The 20,886-nt window shown below is 38.6% G+C and overlaps 1 protein-coding gene across 4 annotated transcripts in view; it reads right to left on the bottom strand.

Moving 5' to 3' along the window:
- The window catches only part of LOC142365720 (guanine nucleotide-binding protein G(q) subunit alpha-like), a 182,269-nt gene that overhangs the window by 48,403 nt on the left and 112,980 nt on the right, over positions 1 to 20,886 (bottom strand). For all 4 annotated transcript variants that reach the window (XM_075446793.1, XM_075446790.1, XM_075446791.1 and 1 more), the window contains exons 3-5: positions 16,460 to 16,614; positions 5,994 to 6,122; positions 5,221 to 5,350 (exon numbers count right to left, since the gene is read on the bottom strand). In XM_075446793.1, coding sequence (XP_075302908.1) covers positions 5,221 to 5,350; positions 5,994 to 6,122; positions 16,460 to 16,614 — 414 coding nt within the window. The remainder of the gene's footprint in view (positions 1 to 5,220; positions 5,351 to 5,993; positions 6,123 to 16,459; positions 16,615 to 20,886) is intronic.

Genomic DNA, 20,886 nt, shown 5'->3' on the forward strand with positions numbered 1-20,886 from the left:
CATGCACAGCTTTTGCTTTACCTATTAAACTGTCTTTATCTCAACCACAACAATCTGGAAAAATCCTCCTGCTATATTGCTGTTTATTGTAGTTGTTTTGCTTGTACTACTGTCATTTATTCTGAGCAAGCCCCTCTTTTGAATATGCTGTGGATACTGTTCTTAGGGACAGTCCACCAGGGCCTTGCTGGTTGGATTCCTAACTTGTTAATTCTCACATTTCAGGCGCTGGCAAATGTCAGAAAGGGAACTGATTGTTGGATTTGTACACAACATCCTGCATCTGGGCACCAAGGGGTTCCCGTGGTGGGAATGCTGGTAGTGGTGGAATTGTGGGGTCATGCACCTAAAACTTTTGTCAGATATTACTCTATTCGGGCTAATCTCTCAACTACCGACTACCCACTGCCACCTTGGTAATGAATGAATCAGAATTCTGTGTCCTCCACAACTTTATGGGCTATGACCTGTCCTGTGAACAACTACAAACCATGCGGCAGGGTCCATCCTACACCATGCAAGCCTACCATGCCAATATTAACAATTGCCTGAAAGACACTACTCGCTGCCATGACCGTAGCACAATAGGTGCCCCCGGCCTATACTGGCTGTGCAGCAGCTGTGCCATGAAAACCCTCCCATGGAGCGAGAGGGGACCTGTACACCCAGACTAACAGTGCCTGGGATGCACGTTGAAGAAAACCTCTACACGAGCTATGTCCCCAAAAACACCCTGCGACATCGGCGTGGTATTAACCCTTTGGTAGAACGAGGATCCAGATTTCACCAGTTTGCCCAGACCCTCTTTCCTTGGCTAGGGGTCTCTGAGCTGGAGAAAGCGATCATCAGTCTCTCTGCTACCCTGGAAAATATAGAAAATGTAACAACTGATGCCATCCAAGCACTGCAGCAAGAAGTTGCTCAAGTACCACAGACTACCGTTCAAAACCACTAGCCTTAGAGTACTTGCTGGCCACGCAAGTTGGCATTTGCGTGTTAGTAAATGCTACCTGCTGTGTCTGTGTCAAACAAGATCTACGCATTGTAGACTGACTTTGAGAAAATCCAGGAACAACTAAAGCCCTTGCATCAGATGGCAACTGAAAATATCAGTTGTGGAACTGGTGAATTGTGGTCATGGCTTACCTCTTGGTTCCCAGATCTCAGGGTAGCTGTCAAAAGATTTTGGCTGTACTTTTTGTAATTATTTTGTTTTTTGTCATTGTTTGTGTTTTGTTTCATATCAGTGGATGGGGTTGTAGATTGTGTTGTAATGCATTTTCCCAGTCATGGTGAAGTTGAGGACACTAGATATAGAATCATAGAATCATAGAATCATAGAAAGTTTTGGGTTGGAAGGGACCCCTAGAGGTCATCTAGTCCAACCCCCCCGCAGCGAGCAGGGACACCAATAACTAGATCAGGTTGCTCAGAGCCCTGTCCAACCTGGTCTTGAATGTTTCCAGGGATGGGGCCTCCACTACCTCTCTGGGCAACCCGTTCCAGTGTTTCACAACCCTCATTGTAAAGAATTTCTTCCTTATATCTAGCCTAAACCTTCCCTGTTTTAGTTTAAAACCCTTACCCCTCGTCCTGTCACTGCTGTCTCTACTAAAAAGATTGTCCCCATCTTTCCTATAGGCTCCCTTTCAGTACTGAAATGCTGCAATCAGGTCTCCCCGCAGCCTTCTCTTCTCCAGGCTGAACAAGCCCAACTCTCTCAGCCTTTCCTCATAGGAGAGGTGCTCCAGCCCTCGGATCATTTTTGTAGCCCTCCTTTGGACCCGCTCCAACAGGTCCATGTCCTTCTTGTGCTGAGGGCTCCAGAGCTGAACGCAGTACTCCAGGTGAGGTCTCACCAGAGCAGAGTAGAGGGGCAGAATCACCTCTCTCGACCTGCTGGCCACGCTTCTCCTGATGCAGCCCAGGACACGGTTGGCCCTCTGGGCTGCCAGCGCACATTGCCGGCTCATGTCCAGCCTTTCGTCTATCAGTACCCCCAAGTCCCTCTCAGCAGAGCTACTCTCAATCCTTTCATCCCCCAGCCTGTATTGATAGCGGGGATTACCCCGACCCAGGTGTAGGACCTTGCACTTGGCCTTGTTGAACCTCATGAGGTTCACACAGGCCCACCTCTCCAGCTTGTCCAGGTCCCTCTGGATGGCATCCCGTCCTTCTGGTGTCTTGACCGTACCACTCAACTTGGTGTCATCTGCAGACTTGCTGAGGGTACACTCGATGTCGCTGTCCGTGTCATTGATGAATATATTGAACAGCACCGGTCCCAGTACGGACCCCTGAGGGACTCCACTCGTCACTGGTCTCCATCCGGACATTGAGCCGTTGACCACTACCCTTTGGCTGCGACCATCCAACCAATTCCTTATCCACCGAATGGTCCACCCATGAAATCCATGGCTCTCCAGTTTAGAGAGAAGGATGTTGTGGGGGACCGTGTCAAAGGCTTTACAAAAATCCAGATAGATGACGTCCATAGCTCTTCCCTTGTCCACCCTTGTTGTTACACCATCATAGAAAGCCACTAGGTTGGTCAGGCAGGACTTGCCCTTGGTGAAGCCATGCTGGCTGTCTCGAATCACCTCCCTGGCCTCCATGTGCCTTAGCATATCTTCTAGGAGGATCTGTTCCATGACCTTCCCAGGCACAGAGGTGAGGCTGACAGGTCGGTAGTTCCCAGGGTCTTCCTTTCTACCCTTTTTGAAAAGGGGCACAATGTTTCCCTTTTTCCAGTCACTGGGAACTTCCCCTGACTGCCACGACTTTTCAAATATCGTGGATATAAGTGGATGCTGGTTGTAATCTCTTTTGCAGCCTCTCTTGTAGCAACTGGGAAGATGTCATAGCAATCACCTCCCAGATGCCTGTGCAACTGATACTTGATATTAGCCTTGAATGTTTCCAGAGAGATAGTGGAGGCCCCATCTCTAGAAACTTTCAAAGCCAGGTTGGACGGGGCTCTGAGCAACCTGGTCTAGTTGAAGATGTCCCTGCTCACTGCAGGGGGGTTGGGCTACATGACCTCTAAAGGTCCCTTCCAACCCAAAGCATTCTATGATTCATTCTATGATTCATTGATATAGGTGATTCTATGGTACCCATTTCATGATGCACCAGCTTTCGACCTCTGACTATGTAGCTTATACCCTGCAGGTATCAGAACACCAGCCTCACCTAGCATATTACATAACTAATAACCCGCCAAAATAACACCCTAGTCTATAACTCCATGTCAAGTGATGATTTGAGAGAATCAAGGGGTGGAAGCAACACCCTACCTCCTGACACCCTGCCCTTTGACCAATATTGGCAGCTTAGACAGACTGCCAAGACCCTGCACCCTGACCTACATTGTCGCAACTCTTCTCCGCATTCAAAAGGCATTTGCACAATTGGCTGTTTCTGTCAGATGACCCAGACACCAAATGTCCCTGGCAGTCCACCAGAGCCATGGCATCATTTATGATCCTGTGTTCACTATCGGTGATTGGGTGAGTAACTATATGGGAGAATTGCTGCTCATCTTTCTTACTTCTTCAGTAAAGCTTTGTTTTATAACGTGTTATCAGACTCCGTTACTGTTCGGACCACAACATCAATAAATAACAAGATGTATTCAATACATAAGCAACTTAAAATTTCTTCTTTATAACAGCTGTACTTCTTAAGGAGATGGCTGATGATATAAATAATGTAATGAGATTTCTTTCTTTTATGGGAAAAGCATAAATTCAAAAGCTTTCAGAGCTCCCAATCTTTCTTAAAAAAATTAATACTGAAGAAAGTTGAGAATACAATTATGACTGCCCAGGAACATCTGTTTTACCTTGCTATGTCAACCCTTCTTTTAAAAAATGAAATCAACATATATACGCAGTCATGAAGAACATAAAACTGTTTTCTTTTTTCTCATTTAACTTTTGTAAATGAATGGTAAAAACTTGCATAGAACAATGTTGGTAACTCATGTAAGTTTGATGAATAACAGGAATAGTCTTTATGAAATAAAAAAATCCAAATATTAAATTCCCCCACTACTTTGTAAAATTATATACAAAACACTGGGTACTACTGCATTTTGCCTGCTTAATTCATACATCACCGCCCATGAGTTTCTTACTTCTGTTATTCTTTGAAACAGCAATACAAGTAGAAAATATAAGCCAATATAAATCCTATACTTTAAGTCAATGGAATGAAGTTTACTACTTTAGGGACTGTTGTAGCAAAGAACCTATAAATTTTATTTTAATTCCCACTGTCTATTTTTATGGCTCTGCTACACAACACTAACTATGCAAACAGCTACGATAAGAACATTTCTCTACAGTCAACTATTCCACTTTTAACACAAAATAGATAGGTTCCACTGACCCTCCATGGAGGAGATAAGTTTGCGTCATATTGTTTGAGGATTAGCCTCTTAATCCCTATAGAATTTCTCATTTCATTACATGGAGTTGCATATGACTGCTGGTAGATATTTGGAAAACAGCCAGGACTGGACAAGCCAGTCTGCTTTGAAAATGTCTTAAAAGAACTAATAACTTTGAGTTTTGCTGTTTAGCATGAAGTATTCAATCTATCATTATAATTTACTGGTCCAACAAATTTAATATCCAAATAATTATGTAGAAACACACACACTACTGAAGCTCTCTACAAATTTGTGCTTTAATCAAATTTTAAATCATATTTAAGCAAAATTTTAAATAATATTAAAAATTTAATTTTAGTGTGTCCTGGGTTCGGCCAGGACAGGGTTAATTTTCACCGGAATCCAGGAAGGGACATAGCTGGGCGGGCTGACCCCACCTGGCCAAACAGAGCAGGGTATTCCATACCATGTGCCAGTCATGCTGGGTTCCGGTGGGGGGGGAGCTGAGCGGCGGGAACTCACTCGCGGCTCAGGAGCACGCGGCGCCTGTCCGGTCCAGGAGAGCGGCTCTCTGGGTCGTGCAGTTTGTGTTGTGTTTTCTCCTTATCTGTATCGTTGTTGTTCCTGTTCCCTTTGTTTGCTGTTCTGTTAAACTGCCCTTATCCCCACCCACCGGTTTCTGCCTGTTTCTTTCCATTCTCCTCCGCACCCCAGCGGGGCGAGGGGCGGTTGCGTGGCGCTTTTGTTACCGGCCGCAGCCAAACCATAACATAGTGAAATTATTTTTTCTTAAAAACTGGTGATTTATGATGATGCTTGCTTACCTCATTGTCTGACTCCACAAGCACTTGATCATATTCACTAAGAGCTACTAGGAACATGATAGATGTGACATTTTCAAAGCAATGTATCCATTTTCTTCTTTCTGATCGTTGGCCCCCTACATCCACCATTCTGCAAAATTAACAATGATCACATCAACTCCACAAATACCTTAGCAGAGAAATATACAATCACATGGAACATTGAATTCAAGAATTTAGTTTCAGCAGAAACACATGCCCACAGAATGAAGTTGGTGGCCTGCCTTTCTCCCAAGAAATTACCAGTCAAAATTCCAAACTCAACGTAACTAGACACTTGGGTGTCTAACTTGAAATTGTAATTGCATAGTTATTCTTTAAGCAATTGTACTTGCACTCAAAATATGCTGTGAGGAAAATTATTTGTGGGACTGGTATTACACTTACAAAATGTCACTTCTCTCTAAAAATCAAGTACAGAAGTGGTACCTTTATATTTCATAATTTATTATTCATTATAAAACTGATATACTCATTTTATTGAAAAATTACTTACAGTTTTTCTATCAATAATAACTACCTTCAGAAAAAGACAAGTCTGTCTCTCATCCTCTTGACATCTTTAACAACAGCTGATAATCATTATGGATAAAAACACGAAAATAAAATGAACAAGCTCAAATTTTAAAAACATTGAATAATTTGTACTTTTAACCAATATTCTATACATGGTATTACTAATGTAAAAGGAAACAAAGGAAACAAAGCAAATGGGTGTTAAACTTTTTTTCTACCTGAAAATGACGCTTTGTAAGTCGAATGGATATTCAATGATCCCTGTTGTTGGGACTCGAACTCTAAGCACATCTTGCTGAGTTGGCAGATAGGCCAAATCTGCTATGCGGTCCAAGTCGTTAAGGTAACTATAGATGAGGAGAAACAACAGGAATGCAAGACAGTGATACCATAATTTCACTGAGGAAAAGAGAAAGGAAGGCTTGGGAAAAAAAATGGGGTGTGAGATAAGAAGAAGTGGAACAGAAAAAAGATCAATACTGACATAAAAGAGGGAAGGAAATACTAAGGAGTGCTCCATTCTCCCTTCCTGATAATTTTCATAGCTGCAGGTAAATTTTACTGTCCTGGTTCTGGTTAAAACAGAACCGATTCTCTTTTAGTGACTTTTCCTTACAGCTAAGTTCTTCTAAGGAACTGCATTGTTCTGAAGCTGACTGCATATTTTACAGACACTGTCCGCTCCAAAGCTGATAACACCTAATGTTTATAGTTACACTGAACTAACGGTAGGAAAGGGATGCAGAACAAGGCCCCTGTTTATAATTGTTACTATAGCAGCCAAGGTCACTGATAGACCTCTTATGTTCTACAAGTGAGGGTTCGTAAAAGGGTCGTACTTGCAGGGAGGGATGGACAGAACAGGTGACTCGATATTGACCAGCTAGCTATTCCATGCCATGCACGTCATACTCCGTTTAAAGCTGGGGGATCACGAGGGTCTCGCTCTCTTTGTCCATGGCCGTCTTCTGAAGAGGACTTTGCTCCTTGTCCTGCCTGCGATCCTGATCCAGATTCCAATCAGTGCATTCCTCAATCCAGTTCCCGTCTACTGCGGAGTCCAGTCCGGGACTTCCTGGTGCCTGTCTGGCAGCTGCTGGCGCTATGCCAGTGCCCGAAGCACCCAACTCTGGGAAACTCAATATCGGTTTTGTATATTTTGCATTATTTCTCTTATTATTAATAAAGCTGTTTTAATATTCAATTTTTAAGTCTCTTTCCCTTTTCCTCCTTTTTCCCTTTCCCTGGTTGGGAGGGCGGGAGTTAACAGAGAGCATCTGCCACTCTGTGTTTTGCTGCCCTGCTCTAAATGGTGACATCTACAAAAGGAAAGCATGATTATTATGATTTTCATGTAAATTTGCTTGGCTTTCACACATTGAATCACCAACAATTCAAAATTTTCCATTACTCAATTCTGGTTAGTTTAAAGACAATTAATACAATAAAATGTTTAAGAAATATAAGATTATAATTTTATCTGAAACTATAACATATTTATTGATAATTACTCTGCAATGTCTACAAAGGATAGACAAACATGAATCTCCCAATTGACAGTGGACTATTAATTATCAGTTTCAAAATGGTAGGAGGATAAATGGCACTCTTTGCAGATAAAAAAAAAAAAGCACACTGACAAATTATAAAACTCTCCACCTGAAATACCCACATCTAGATTGAAACTTCTGATCGATAAGCCTGCAGTATATGAAATACATCCTAGTCAGTTAGCAAATAATCTTAAACTGCAATAAAATTGCTTGTAAGGGCTCATTAACTACAACGCACAACTCCTCTGCTATTGCTTAATGGTGTTTTTCAAGTATAAAGCAGCAGTGCATTGGAGGTTTTAATTAACTTTCATAAGAGATACTTCAAAAAAAGAGGGATAATATACCAATGTGTGATAGTCTGTTGCATATTCCATGAATTCAGTGTACCAGGTGATTTGCGCTCTCCCCATGGTAGATGTCTGGGAAAAAGACTGCTGCATGAAATTAAAGTTTTGTGTATTTGATTAATTTCAAACACAAGAATGACCTAGTTGGTCAGAGTTTGCTACTGGTAAGATAACCTAAGGCTGCCCTGATTCATTCCAGGAGAGGGTAGCAATGTACTCCTTGCAATTTATCAAATCATTAAATATCACTAAGGAAAAACGGCTTAAAATTTTGAGCATTTCATCTTCTCTTACTTGTTTTACACAAAAACCAGAATGGATAAGCTGATCATCAGTTTGCTGGGGAGAGGGAAATCCATAACAAATCCATAACCACCACAACAGGAAATCTAAAGAGATGCTGAAACACCAATTGGCCTCTTTTTCCCTCCCACCCCACCAAAAAAATTGGATTTGTTTTGTGACTTTATTTTGGAAAAAAAGAAGGGTACAAAGAAGCACTGTGGATCATTATATGCCATAGTTGTTTTCATGAAAGCAGGAAAGCTTTAAGAGAATAAATTTGTAGGTGACCCATTCATACAATTGCTTGTTGCATTCCTTTGGAAAGCCCCAGCTGTAGTCTCCAATATATGATCCTGGTTACTGTACCTCTGCACCATAAGCATTGTGGACAGACTACCAAGATATGCAGTAGTGCACATCTGACTGTTTTATCGAAAGACAATAATTTAAAGGGACATTATTAAATAGTCACATCTCATTTGTGCTACTGGAAACTGTTTAAAGGGCAAAGTGTCCTAGCTAGTATCCTAGCACAAAACACTAATGTCATTAAGTTCCAGAAGCACTAATTTATCCTTTAAAATTACATCTTTTCCCCATCCTCATTCAGTTCTGCTCAAGTTCTGCTCTTACGCATGTACTAAACAGAAAACTTCTTACTCATTTCACCAGTAGCACCTTCTAGAGGCTATACAGAATCCTTACACAACCTCACAGAGTCCTATTTTCTTCCCTAGATATCTCCACTTAACAGTTTAAAGGATGTAGGGCTCTCTACAAAGTCTCTTAAATTATGCATTCAAACCCAGAATCATGGAAACAGTGTCAAAACCAGTAAGAGTACCTCACAGAAAAATTCATATAGTATGCACAAAATCCTTTAAAAAAAATCTTTGTTACTAACAAATCACAACCAAAATCTATAGTGCAACAAAAGCAATTTATAATACATCCTGTAATTTTTGTTTGTGAATGACAACACTTAGCCCCTACCACTTTTCCTTCTCACTAACGTAAAACTTAATGAATAAATATATCACTGTATTCATGAAAATTAATAGTTCTTTGTTGCACAATCTTACTTTTCAATCTTTTATTATTTTTATATTCTTGCCATGAGCATATAGAAAATATTCAATGAATTGTTTTAAAATGAAAAGAGCTTTTTCCACTATACTGGGTCTGGCTGGGATGGAGTTAACTTTCTTCCTAGCAACTGGTATGGTGCTGTGTTTTAGATTGGTGACCAAAACAGTGTTGATAACACACCAATGTTTTTTTAGCTATTGCTGAACAGTGCAGCAGGACAGCTGACCCAAATCAACCAAAGGGATATTCCATGTCATATAACATCACACTCAGCAATAAAAACTGGGAGTTTGATCTTTTCCAAGGTAGCCATTGCCTGGAGACTGGCTGTGCATTAGTCTGCTTGTGGGAGGTGGTGAGTGAATGCCTTTTCATCACTTGTGGGTTTTCCCTGCACTCTTTCCTTCAGTTATTTCTCACTTTTGCTCTTCTGATTCTTTCTCTTATCCCTCTGGGGAAGAAGTGAGTGAGCAGCTAGGTGGGTGTTTAGTTGCTGACTGGGGTCAACCCACCACATCAACTTAAATTTTTGTTTTGTTTTGGTTTGTTTTCTTTTAACAGAGACATTTGTGTAGAAGAATTACTTGGGCTGGGATTCAGATTTTAATGCAATTTGTACATTCTCACTCTGAAGCAAAGGAATACAGATTTATTTTAACTTTCTTCTCATGACCATATTTTATGTTACTTAATTTCATACTTTTGCAGATTAGTCGCACTTCCTATTACCATATTGGTAGATAAACTTTCCATTCTTCTATCAACTCAGAGGGAATTAAACATGTTTCTGAAAATCAGACTGAAAGCTTTGCCTGCATCAACAACACAAAATGCCTTTCAAGTTATTTTAAAATCAATAAAGTCTCCTCATATTTCTCTTTAAAATTCAGGTCCCTGTGATACAAAAGAACATAATTAATTTAAAAAAATATATCATCATTGGGTAAGTGCACGTATCATCAGGATTGACCTCAGGGTCTTTCTGCTCTACTGCACCCACTGTTTTGTACCACATCTGAATATTTTGCAATATAGCAGAAATTGTTTCTTTTTAGTCATGTAAAATCTTCCCAAAATGCCAGTGGAACAAATCAACACGCTTACGCTCAATATCTTTATAATGACTTTTGTATTAACTACATAACAGTATACTTTTATGTCTCTAGAACTGCATACACAAACCCAAGTCATTTTCCATTAGTGATGGGGTGATGGTTAGATTTTTTTTAAATAACTTACTGGGTTGACAGAATATTTCAAAATGTTGAGTGGGAATATGAAAATGAACAGAAGTGAATATTTACATAAAAAGGAAAAGACAACTGGAATGTAATTATTATTTAGACACACACTACTAGCAGACACAATTTTCAAATATCATTATTATAGCTGTTACAGTAACACAGAACATTTAGAATTTAATTTATTTAGAAGAGAATCATAGAAATAGAATCATAGAAAGTTTTGGGTTGGAAGGGACCCCTAGAGGTCATCTAGTCCAACCCCCCCGCAGCGAGCAGGAAATATGGAATAGAATAGTTCCAGTTGGAAGATACCTACAATGATCACCTAGTCCAACTGTCTGACCACTTCAAGGATGACCAAATGTTAAATCATGTTGTTAAGGGCATTGTCCAAATGCCTCTTAAACACTGACAGGCATGGGGCATTGACCACCTCTCTAGGAAGCCTGCTCCAGTGTTTGACCACCCTCTCAGTAAAGAAATGCTTCCTAGTCTGAACCTCCCCTGACGCAGCTTTGAGCGATTCCCACACATACTGTCACTGGATACCAGGGAGAAGAGATCAGCACCTCTCTCTTCACTTCCTCAGGAAGTGGGAGAGAGCAACGAGGTCGCCCCTCAGCCTTCTCTCCAAACAAGACAAACCCAGAGTCCTCAGCCACTCCTCACAGGACATGCCTTCCAGCCCTTTCATCAACTTTGTTGCCCTCCTCTGGATGCATTCAAGGACCTTAATATCCTTCTTAAATTGTGGGGCCCAGAACTGCACATAGTACTCAAGGTGAGGCTGCACCTTTGATAACCCTTTGATAAAGGGTATATCATAGCACCCTCAGCACATTTGCAGATGACACTAAGTTGAACGGTGCAGTTGATTCACTAGAGGGAAGGGATCTCAACCAGAGGGACCTGGACAAGGTGGAGAAGTGGGCCTGTGTGAACCTCATGAGGTTCAACAAGGCCAAGTGCAAGGTCCCGCACCTGGGTCAGGGCAACCCCCCGTATCAGTACAGGCTGGGGGATGAGGAGATTGAGAGAAGCCTTGTTGAGAAGGACTTGGGGGTACTGGTGGATGAAAAACTGGACATGAGCTAGAAATGTGCTCTCGCATCCGAGAAAGCCAACCGTATCCTGGGCTGCATCAAAAGAAGCATGGTCAGCAGGTTGAGTGGTGATTCTGCCACTCTACTCTGCTATGGTGAGACCCCATCTGGAGTCCTGTGTCCAGCTCTGGGGTCTCCAGCACAGGAAAAACATGGTCTTGTTAGAGTGGGTCCAGAGGGCCACGAAGATGATCAGAGGGATGGGACACCTCTCCTATGAGGAAAGGCTGAAAGAGTTGGGATTGTTCAGCCTGGAGAAGAGAAGGCTCTGGGGAGACCTTATTGTGGCCTTTCAATATATAAGGAGGGCTTAGGAGAAAGATGGAGAGAGACTTTTAACCAAGGCCTTTAGAGACAGGACAAGGGGTAACAGTTTTAAAGTGAAGGAGGGTAAATTTAATTTGGATATTAGGAAGAAATTTTTTATGATGAGGGTGGTGAGATACTGGAACAAGCTGCCCAGAGAAGTTGTGGATGTCCCATCATTGGTAGTGTTCAAGGTCAGGTTGGATGGGGCTCTGAGCAACCTGCTCTAGTGAAAGATGTCCCATAGCAGAGGCAGTGGAACTAGATGACCTTTAGAGGTCCCTTCCAACCCAAACCATTCTATGATTCTATGAATTTCTGTAACTATAATCTCAGTTTAGTATATAGTGTAATTAATCAAGAGAAGGCACTAAGGGATGGGCAAAGGTAGACACCTATAGCCTTCATCTATTTGTAAGACTCCTTTTCCTTTCCAAGGTTAAAAATATTCTATTCAGGAATACTGCCCGATAACTCTTTCCAAACTCAGGCAATCTGATGGAACAAGATGCTAAATTAATATTCACTAGCATATTAATAAACCCCATGCTTAGAAGGAATCCTGCTGGAAGACCTTATGAACACAAGAGAAATTCTTGGGGAATATACTGCCTCTGAAACGCACTGTTGAGGAGAAGGAATGGGACTGGCACCACACTAGAAACCCTCCAAAAGAAAACTCTAAACAAAAAATAAATATGTTGAGACAGAGGTGATTATTCACACTAATAACAGGGTCAATCTAAGACTAGTAAAGATGACTTGTTACAACACAGTCAGCAAACAATTAGATTTTTTCTTAAACTATATGAGGAGAATGGGAGTGCAGGGGAAGAGGGAAGGGACAAAACCCAAGAAACTATAAAGTTTACTGTTTAACAGAAAAATTGTTCCGGAGGTTACAGGGAGGAGATGAGTAGGAGGAAAAAAGAAAGTATCGGAATCTCTGCATTTATGCATTAACTGCCCAGCTAACTCAGCTCACGCTATCACAGATATATACAGATTGCATTATCATACAATAACAATTTAGTTTTATTTAACTTCCTTTTTAAAGTTGATGGCAAATACAGAAACAAAAGCCTGAAGGATTCTCTGTACATACGACTAAAACCAATGTATTAAATACTGACTGGCATAGATAAAGTGGGGTAGGAACTTGGGGGAGAATTGTATTTAATTGCCTGAAGTGTTATAAAACAGAGTCGGGGAAGAGAAGCTAAACAGATATCCTCAGTGCTTGTTTAACAACCAGAAAACCCTTGGTTGGAGGTACACAATGACATAATTCTTCTATCTAATGTGGCTAGCAAAGGTAAAGTTTTTTAACAAGGTTATGGGAAGTTTTCTAGTTACATTCTAAATGTTTGCTATGGTGATGTGTCTAGTGTTCTAGTTACAGCCCAAATTCTGCAAGTAGTAACACGAGTGTGAAATGTTACTTCTAACAACTGTCTCTTCTTGGCAAGGCTGATGCCTCTCTTCCCTTTAGACTTTGAAAAACCATAATATAAATACTGTTGACTGGTAACTTGTTTCTGTTTGGGTTAAGGTCTGTAGAGTATATATAGAGAGAAAGATCTCATCTCATGCAGCTATTATTTCAGGCTATCCACACTGTTGTGTTGGTTTACATTTGTCTCACTGTGAACAGTATCTTTTAAGCCATAAAGGGTAAGTCACCCAGTAATGTATATGGGAAGTGAATAATGATTATTTATATGATGTGCTCTTTACTGCAGAAACAAGTCTAGAAATTACTTAAAAACCAATATGAACATCCAACCATTGGTGCATCCAGTGATAAGGGGAGAGAATGGAATGTATTTGCTGAGCTACCAAGAGGTTCAAATCAACTCCCACCTTTCAGGAAACTTACTTTCTTAGACACTCCTCTCACCTCTTCTGGTAAATACACATCTATATCTGATGCATTCTTCCAGTCTACTAGCAGTGGATATAAAACTTCAAAAGTGTTGCTAGGAATGACAAAGCAGGTCAAAAGATGACAGAAAGTAAAAGTATAGAAACTTACAGGATATATTAGAAGCTAGCAACAGAATTTAGAAACAACAACAGAAACAGAAAATACAGAGAAACAGATTTAGACAGACAATGTGTACTAACGGTGAGGAAATAAAAAGCAACTCAGTGAAGAAATTAAAAATATTACTACTGTAAAAACTCTGGGTGAAAAAACCTGAGAAGACTAAAGGAGAGTCTCATGCAAGGGGTGAAGGAAGAAGCAGCATGAGATTGACATGTGTGCTTCAAAGCATATACAAGAGATCTACTGGACAACAAACCATTGTTTCGGTTTTATCAAGTCAGATAAAATTACTGAAGTCTCTTCAAGTCCCTGAGCACTGGATGTTTTACATTTCCTTTTAAGTGCTTTGTGAATCCCAGTAGTAAATTTCAAGCATTATATTTTGCTGCTTTGTGACATAGGGACTTAAAGCTAGCAAATTGTGTTTAAATGTTTTATCCCTAACCATGTGGACTGTATTTTTGAAACAATGTTTCTTTGGTTTCTGCTAATTGATTTTCCTGGACTTACATATGTAAAGAAACTCTACTTGCAAGCATAAATATATGAGAGGCTCATATAAAGACTCATATATAGTGATTCACGATTCTAATGTTTTATTAGTTGTTCTAAAAATTTTTTGCAGAACTCCACAAAATGAACTATAGTCTATTATAATTAAAATCTAAAAATCTGCAATAAATCATGTTGTTACATGGCTACATATGTTGAGCTTTAAAAATAACCAATCAACTAGTACATTTACCTTTTGGAAGAAAATGCATGAAAATTTTGTTTCTATAGCTCCTTTATGAGCTATACTATTTTAATACTACTCAAAAGATCTACTATGATGATGATTTCATTAGAACTAGGTCAAAACTAAGATATTCAGTACAATTTGATCTGAAGTAGTATCAGATGCTTATTTCCTGCTTTGGAGACTTACTAATTTTATTGTATTCCTCTAAGGCAACCGTTAAAATATATACATTTATTTCAATTTTGAAATCAGTATTGTATCTATCATGGAATCAAAGTTAGGACCTACAAATATAAGAAATTCAAAGTATAAGAAAAGCTCTCTTTCACCTTCTACTTATGTTTGCTGTTCATTTCAAAATGAAAGCAATCAGAAAATATAGTCAGCCTAATTTGTCTCTAAAATTTTCTTTTCCCATTTATGTACCTGAAAGATTATCACTTATATGTAATTTCCTATGTTTTTTAGCTTTCTTACCACTGAAAAATAAAACACAATATTTTATATTTGGGGACACTGAGAGTCCATGCCATACAAGAGAGATTTTACTGTACTTTGTACCACTGTGCACCAAAATATGCATATACAAATAATAAAAGTGATAGATTGGGACGGCAACCAGCTCTACAGGACAGCAGATTGCATAGGACAACAGGAACCCTGTATGTGAGGCTGATAAAGCAGAAGCAGAATGTGGCATGGTAGTAACAGAACATTGGAGTAAATCTGAGCAGACCTAATTCATGCACTAGTAGCTCTCTAGCAGCCTAAATTGCATCAGCAAGATATTTTTAAGTTTGTCTTGACTCAATCATGTATAAAGGCTTGTGCTAGATAAGGACCCTCAGACTACTGTGCAGATAACTCTCACCCCAGACTTCTGTTACGTTCATGGCCATGTTCCATTGACTTTAATAGGACCTTCATGGTGCCTTTCAGTTTCTTCTGTGCTTTTCTCAATGAGAGGCTTCCTTTCATGCCAACCTGACATGGAGACTAGAATGATATAATTAGATTAATTTTCATAACTAATCTAAAAGCTCCAGTGGAGACCATGGAAGTTTTTGCCACAGCTTTAATAACCAAGTATGCTAATTCTTTTGCTAGTGGGCAACACCAAAAGGTCATCCTCCTCTACCATCAACCTATTTTTTTTTTAACAGATGAAAAATTTTACCAGAGCTATACAGTATATTATTCAGAGCAATTGAATTTCTTGGAGCCAACATTTAGACAGTCCTCAGGGTCCAATGTTAAATTCCACTTTGCTGTTTTATCAGAATCCTGCTGCAAGAGAGTACATGTGTACCATTCAAGACCAAGTTTAGTCACATATGCATTTTCATTGTTCTTGATCTATAACAAATAGGATTTAACTTAAAATGCTTTTTTTCCCACCCTTTACAAATTGAAGTCTGTTTTCAGTTATGTATTTGCCTTCTTGGCAGCCATATTCTTTCAAGATTAGGTCTTGTTTGTACAAAAAAAATAGGCAGTTGAACAAAACACAAAACATTTGCTTGGTACTATTTACTTCATCACTAGGATGGCAAAAGAAAAAGGAATAAAGGGGGGAAAAAGGGAAAAGGAAAAACTGGGAAAACAGATGTTCTAGGACATTATAATTGTTCTGAATTGCATGGAGGTCTACCATTGATTGCACTTCCTTAGTAATAAAGTTAATATAAGATTTAAAAGTATCATAGGCTTATGTTTTGGGAAACAAACACATAATACTAAACTAGATACGCTACCTTCCTTACAGTAGCCTTTACATTCAAGTTATTAAGTGCATGTTTGCGCTGAATATGCATGTACACACAGATACTTGTACACACGCACACAGAAAACTATATCTGTACGTACACAAAAATATAGTATAAAAAGATAAAAAGTAAGAATTAGTTTATTAGAAAGAACAGAAAATAAGATACAGTTGTTTGTATCCACTATAATACTTACTATTTAGTTGAATCTGATAACTGATATTCTCGTCTTCTATCATAACATTCCTGGATTCCAGGGTCATTCCATAAACTTCTTATTGCATCTACATAGGGGTTCTCAAAAGTTGACACCTTCTCTACATCGACTTCTCGAACTAACTGTGCATGAGCCTAATTTGAAACAAAAAACCAATAAAATTTACTTTGTTTTCTGTGTTTACAAATAGTTCATATACAGTGAATGTGATTAACAGGAATACTTTTTCAGACTGGCCATCTCACCAATGTGAGGTTATGAATGACGATAACATGTGTTCAAACTAAGAAAAATAGTAATAGGGATAATACGAGAGAAGGTGAATTAATAAATGTGTGTATGGGCCCTTATTTCAGAATAAGTTTATCCTAATCCAGTATATTTAGCTGAAATGGATAAAATGTTCACATTAAAATTTATGTTTAATTAAACTAATTTTTAAGAAAGCTTTCATTTTTCAGGTACAATTTTAGAGCATATAATATACCTGCTTTTTAAATGATAACCAGTTAAGCAACTTAGCAGAGTTAGACTGATGGGAGAAGAAAGAATGGGGAGAAGGGAAGAAATTTTTCTTTTAAAGAGATTAATTTATATATACATACACTAAGAGAGAAAAAGAACAGATGAAAACTTAGTCAAGCAAAAAACCCAAGGTATTCTATTCTCAAATCTAGTCTGCATTTCAGACGAGACAAATTTCAGCAAGGACACAAATCCCTTTGCATTTTAAATTAGGTAAATGCATACAGAAAGGACTGTTTTTGTTCTTTTTAAAGTAGTTTATCCTCTTTACATGCATATAACTTGTCACCCCCCCTTTTTATACAGTCCAGGAGAATGCTACTACTCATTACTTAACAAAATTTTATACCTGCAACTATTATTTAAGTTCAATGTGAAAAATGTTTTTCTTCAAGATATGGAGAACATATGCTCTCTATTGTAAGAACCCAAGTCTCCAAGTTCGAACAAAGTATATTTTCTTCTGGAACATCGCATCCACCCATCCCCAAACTGGACAAATCATGAAGGATCGCTACTGCCTCATAAAAAAATAATTAAAAAATGGTATTCTACTAAGCACAAGCCAATACACTTGTGAAACAGGAAGATATATTTTTTTCCCAAAAGATTTTATTCTTTTTTTCTCAAGCTCAGTTATGTGTTCAATTGGCTTTGTATTCTTCCAAAAGAATGATGCTCCAAGTATTTGCTCACTACTTATGACAAACTGATACAGCACTATATTCAGATATTATTTTTTTTTATTGTTCTTGGAACTCTGAAATTACAGCCAACTGATATCCAAATACTAACAGAGGTAAAAGACCAAATCGGTATTCAAAAGTTGCTCTTAAGCTTTCATCAGAAATCCATCATAACTTAAATATTTCTCTAACAGTTCTCTAAACATTCTCTAACAGATGCTCAAGTATTCTACATCAGCAGTACAGATAATCACAAAAGGCAATTACTTTATTCAGTTATCCATTTAGATGTATAATTACTATAAAATAGTCCAAGATTTTAAATTGTTTTATTTATCATTTCTGTATGTCCTGCCCTACAACTAATATGACTTTGTACTATGTGGTAGAACTTCTGAAATAAATAAACTCCAACATATGCCAAGGAGTTGTATTCATCAGAAATCTAATTCAGCCTTTTAAAAATAAACATTATTTCCCCAGTGACCACTGTTTCTGGTTCCCTGGGACTTGTTTGGGTAGACTCGTGACTACTTGTACCCTACTGACATACAGCTTTTCACAACAATGCTTCTTTTCTTAAAAATAAAAATAATGTAATAACCCTTTACACAGATTTCAAGTCTTTATGCTATGTCTAGGCTATGTCTTCTTGTTCCCCAGAGGTACTATACTTTCCTGTAGATTACAATTATTCTTTCTTTCTCTGAGTCTTTGCCAGTCTGTATCTTTTGCTGGCTTCTAATTTCTGGTCAGAGAGACAGAGATCTAAATGCAGGATTTCATCTATTGGCTTAATTTGCTCTGGTAAAAGCCAAAAGTAATTCTACTGAAACCTAATGAGATGCAGAAGCATAAATGTAATGCAGAAAAATACTCAGTCATGCATGATACGTGGTGTAACTACTGCTAATTACTGGTTTTAGTTTCCTTCCACTAATACAATATCAATTCTGGAACATTACTTTTGATGTTAGCACTCAAATTACTTGCATGAAAAAAACTGAGGACTCATCATTCATCCAGTTTCTGCAATATAAACTGTATCCAGTACTTCTTAGTCTTCACTGACACTTTTTGCTGTACCCAAAAATAGACATTACTTGAAACAAAATCATAAAGCTGCTGCCCCTTAGAAAATTGTACCTTCTGAGATTTCTTTCTTTTGGAACTCCAATAATTGCTATCAAAGCAGTGAAAGAAACAAAGGATTCTGCAAGTACCACCAAATTCAAAATGGTAATTAAGATGTAATTACTAGTTAAGCTGTAATGTTCTACAAACAAAATCTAGATGGTCTAACTGACTTTTCAGTCTGATAAACTTTTGACATCAGCAGTCAAAGAACAACATTTTCCATGTCCTTCTGAGGATATAAGAATACATGTAACAATTTGCACAGTATTTGCCACAGATCTTATCAAAACATTTATTCAATTATCTTTAGCAAATCACATCAATCTTCAATTTTTAAGTTTCTTCCTTGATTTCTACAAGTATTAAAAAAAATTATCCCAGACAAAGAAAAATGGAATTTCCTGGAATACCATTAGATTCTGAAACCAGGAAATCTGAGTGTTAGAGAATACCAAAATAGCTATCTTCTTTTCTCCTTCTTCATCATTCCCCTCAGAAAATTATTGACAGTGTTAACTATTTCTGAGCTTGAAGAACATTATAGTTTTATACTGATCTTTCTGGCAATACTCTTTTCCACATAATTGTTATTAAAAATAAGTCTTTTTTTTTTTACTCTCTAGGGTCCATAGTGTCAGTTTTCTACCTATTATCTTCTAATTTTTTGAAAGCACTGATGTTCCTCAGTGACCAAGTGGGCCAGCAAATGGATCTCTTCCCATATTCTCTCCATACATGCACCAACCTTTTGGAATCTCACAACAGTGGTTACAGGCAATGTTGGAGCAAACTTGGAAAAAAGTTCAAATTTTTATATCCCTTTTGATATTGTCTCTGCAATTTTTTCAAACTAGCTTTCTAACCTACCAGAAAGATTTATGAGGGAGACATACACAAATGCAGTTCTCCTGGTTTCGACTGGGATAGAGTAGCAGCTGTGTTTTGGATTTAGTATGAGAAGAATGTTGATAACACTGATGTTTTTAGTTGTTGCTAAGAAATCAAGGGCTTTTTCTAGTCTCCCATATTCAGCTAATGAGCAGGTGTGCATGAACTGGGAGGGAGCATAGCCAGACAGAAAGCCCAAGCTGGCCAATGGAAATATTCCATACCATAGACATCATGTTCAGTTTATGAATGGGGGTTGGCCGGGGGACAGGAATCCTCTCTCTTTTCCGTGAGTTCAAACTTTTCCATGAGTTCGGTCTTTTTTTCGGGAGTTCCATGAAATTCGTGAAATCTGTGAGTTCCATGTTCCGTGATTGCTGCTTGGGGACTGGCTACGCAATTGGTCATCAGGCGTTGAGAAAAAATTTGTGTTGTGTATTGTTTGTCTTGCATATTCATTATTATTATTATTAGTAGTAGTAATATTAGTATTAGCATTTTCCTTCATTGTCTTATTAAACTGTCTTTATCTCAACCCATGAGTTTTACCTTTTGTCCATTCTCCTCCCCATCCCATGGGGGGGAAGGGGAGGGGTGAGCAAGCAGCTGTCTGATCCTAGTTGCTGGATGCCGGGTTAAATCACAACAGCAGTCTATTTAAATAAAAATTCCTCTTCTGATCCACAGAAGAAAGCAATAAATCCACAGAAGAAAGCAATATGTTTGAGATACAGTAGGCAAGGTTGTTTTGCATCAATGGTCTGTGTGGACTAGCTGATTTTAAGATGCCCATTTAAAGAATCGCTCTCACATGGGAAAATATACCTCAGCAAATATTTTCTGTTTTGTAATAGGATTTCCAAACCTATAAGAAAGGTTGTAGTGCTTGGCCTGTCAGTAACCAAATCATCAAGCACAGTGATATTGGGTAGGTCTGGATGGTATAATGCACATAGACTGCATAATTGACAGCAATGGCATGAGATCAGATCCAGGCAGTCTGGGAGCTGATAGGAAGTCAGTACAAAAAGCCGTCATGGTGACCATGAATTTTTCTCTCTTGTCTTGAGAGGAATAGAATCCCAAAGTGATTCATTTCTAGAGAATGTAGCTCTCGCTTATAGGAGAAACAATTATTTATGCCTGTCAGCAAAAGTCACGAGTCATTTA

Source organism: Opisthocomus hoazin, chromosome W (assembly GCF_030867145.1).
Source record: "Opisthocomus hoazin isolate bOpiHoa1 chromosome W, bOpiHoa1.hap1, whole genome shotgun sequence".
Taxonomy (NCBI): domain Eukaryota; kingdom Metazoa; phylum Chordata; class Aves; order Opisthocomiformes; family Opisthocomidae; genus Opisthocomus; species Opisthocomus hoazin.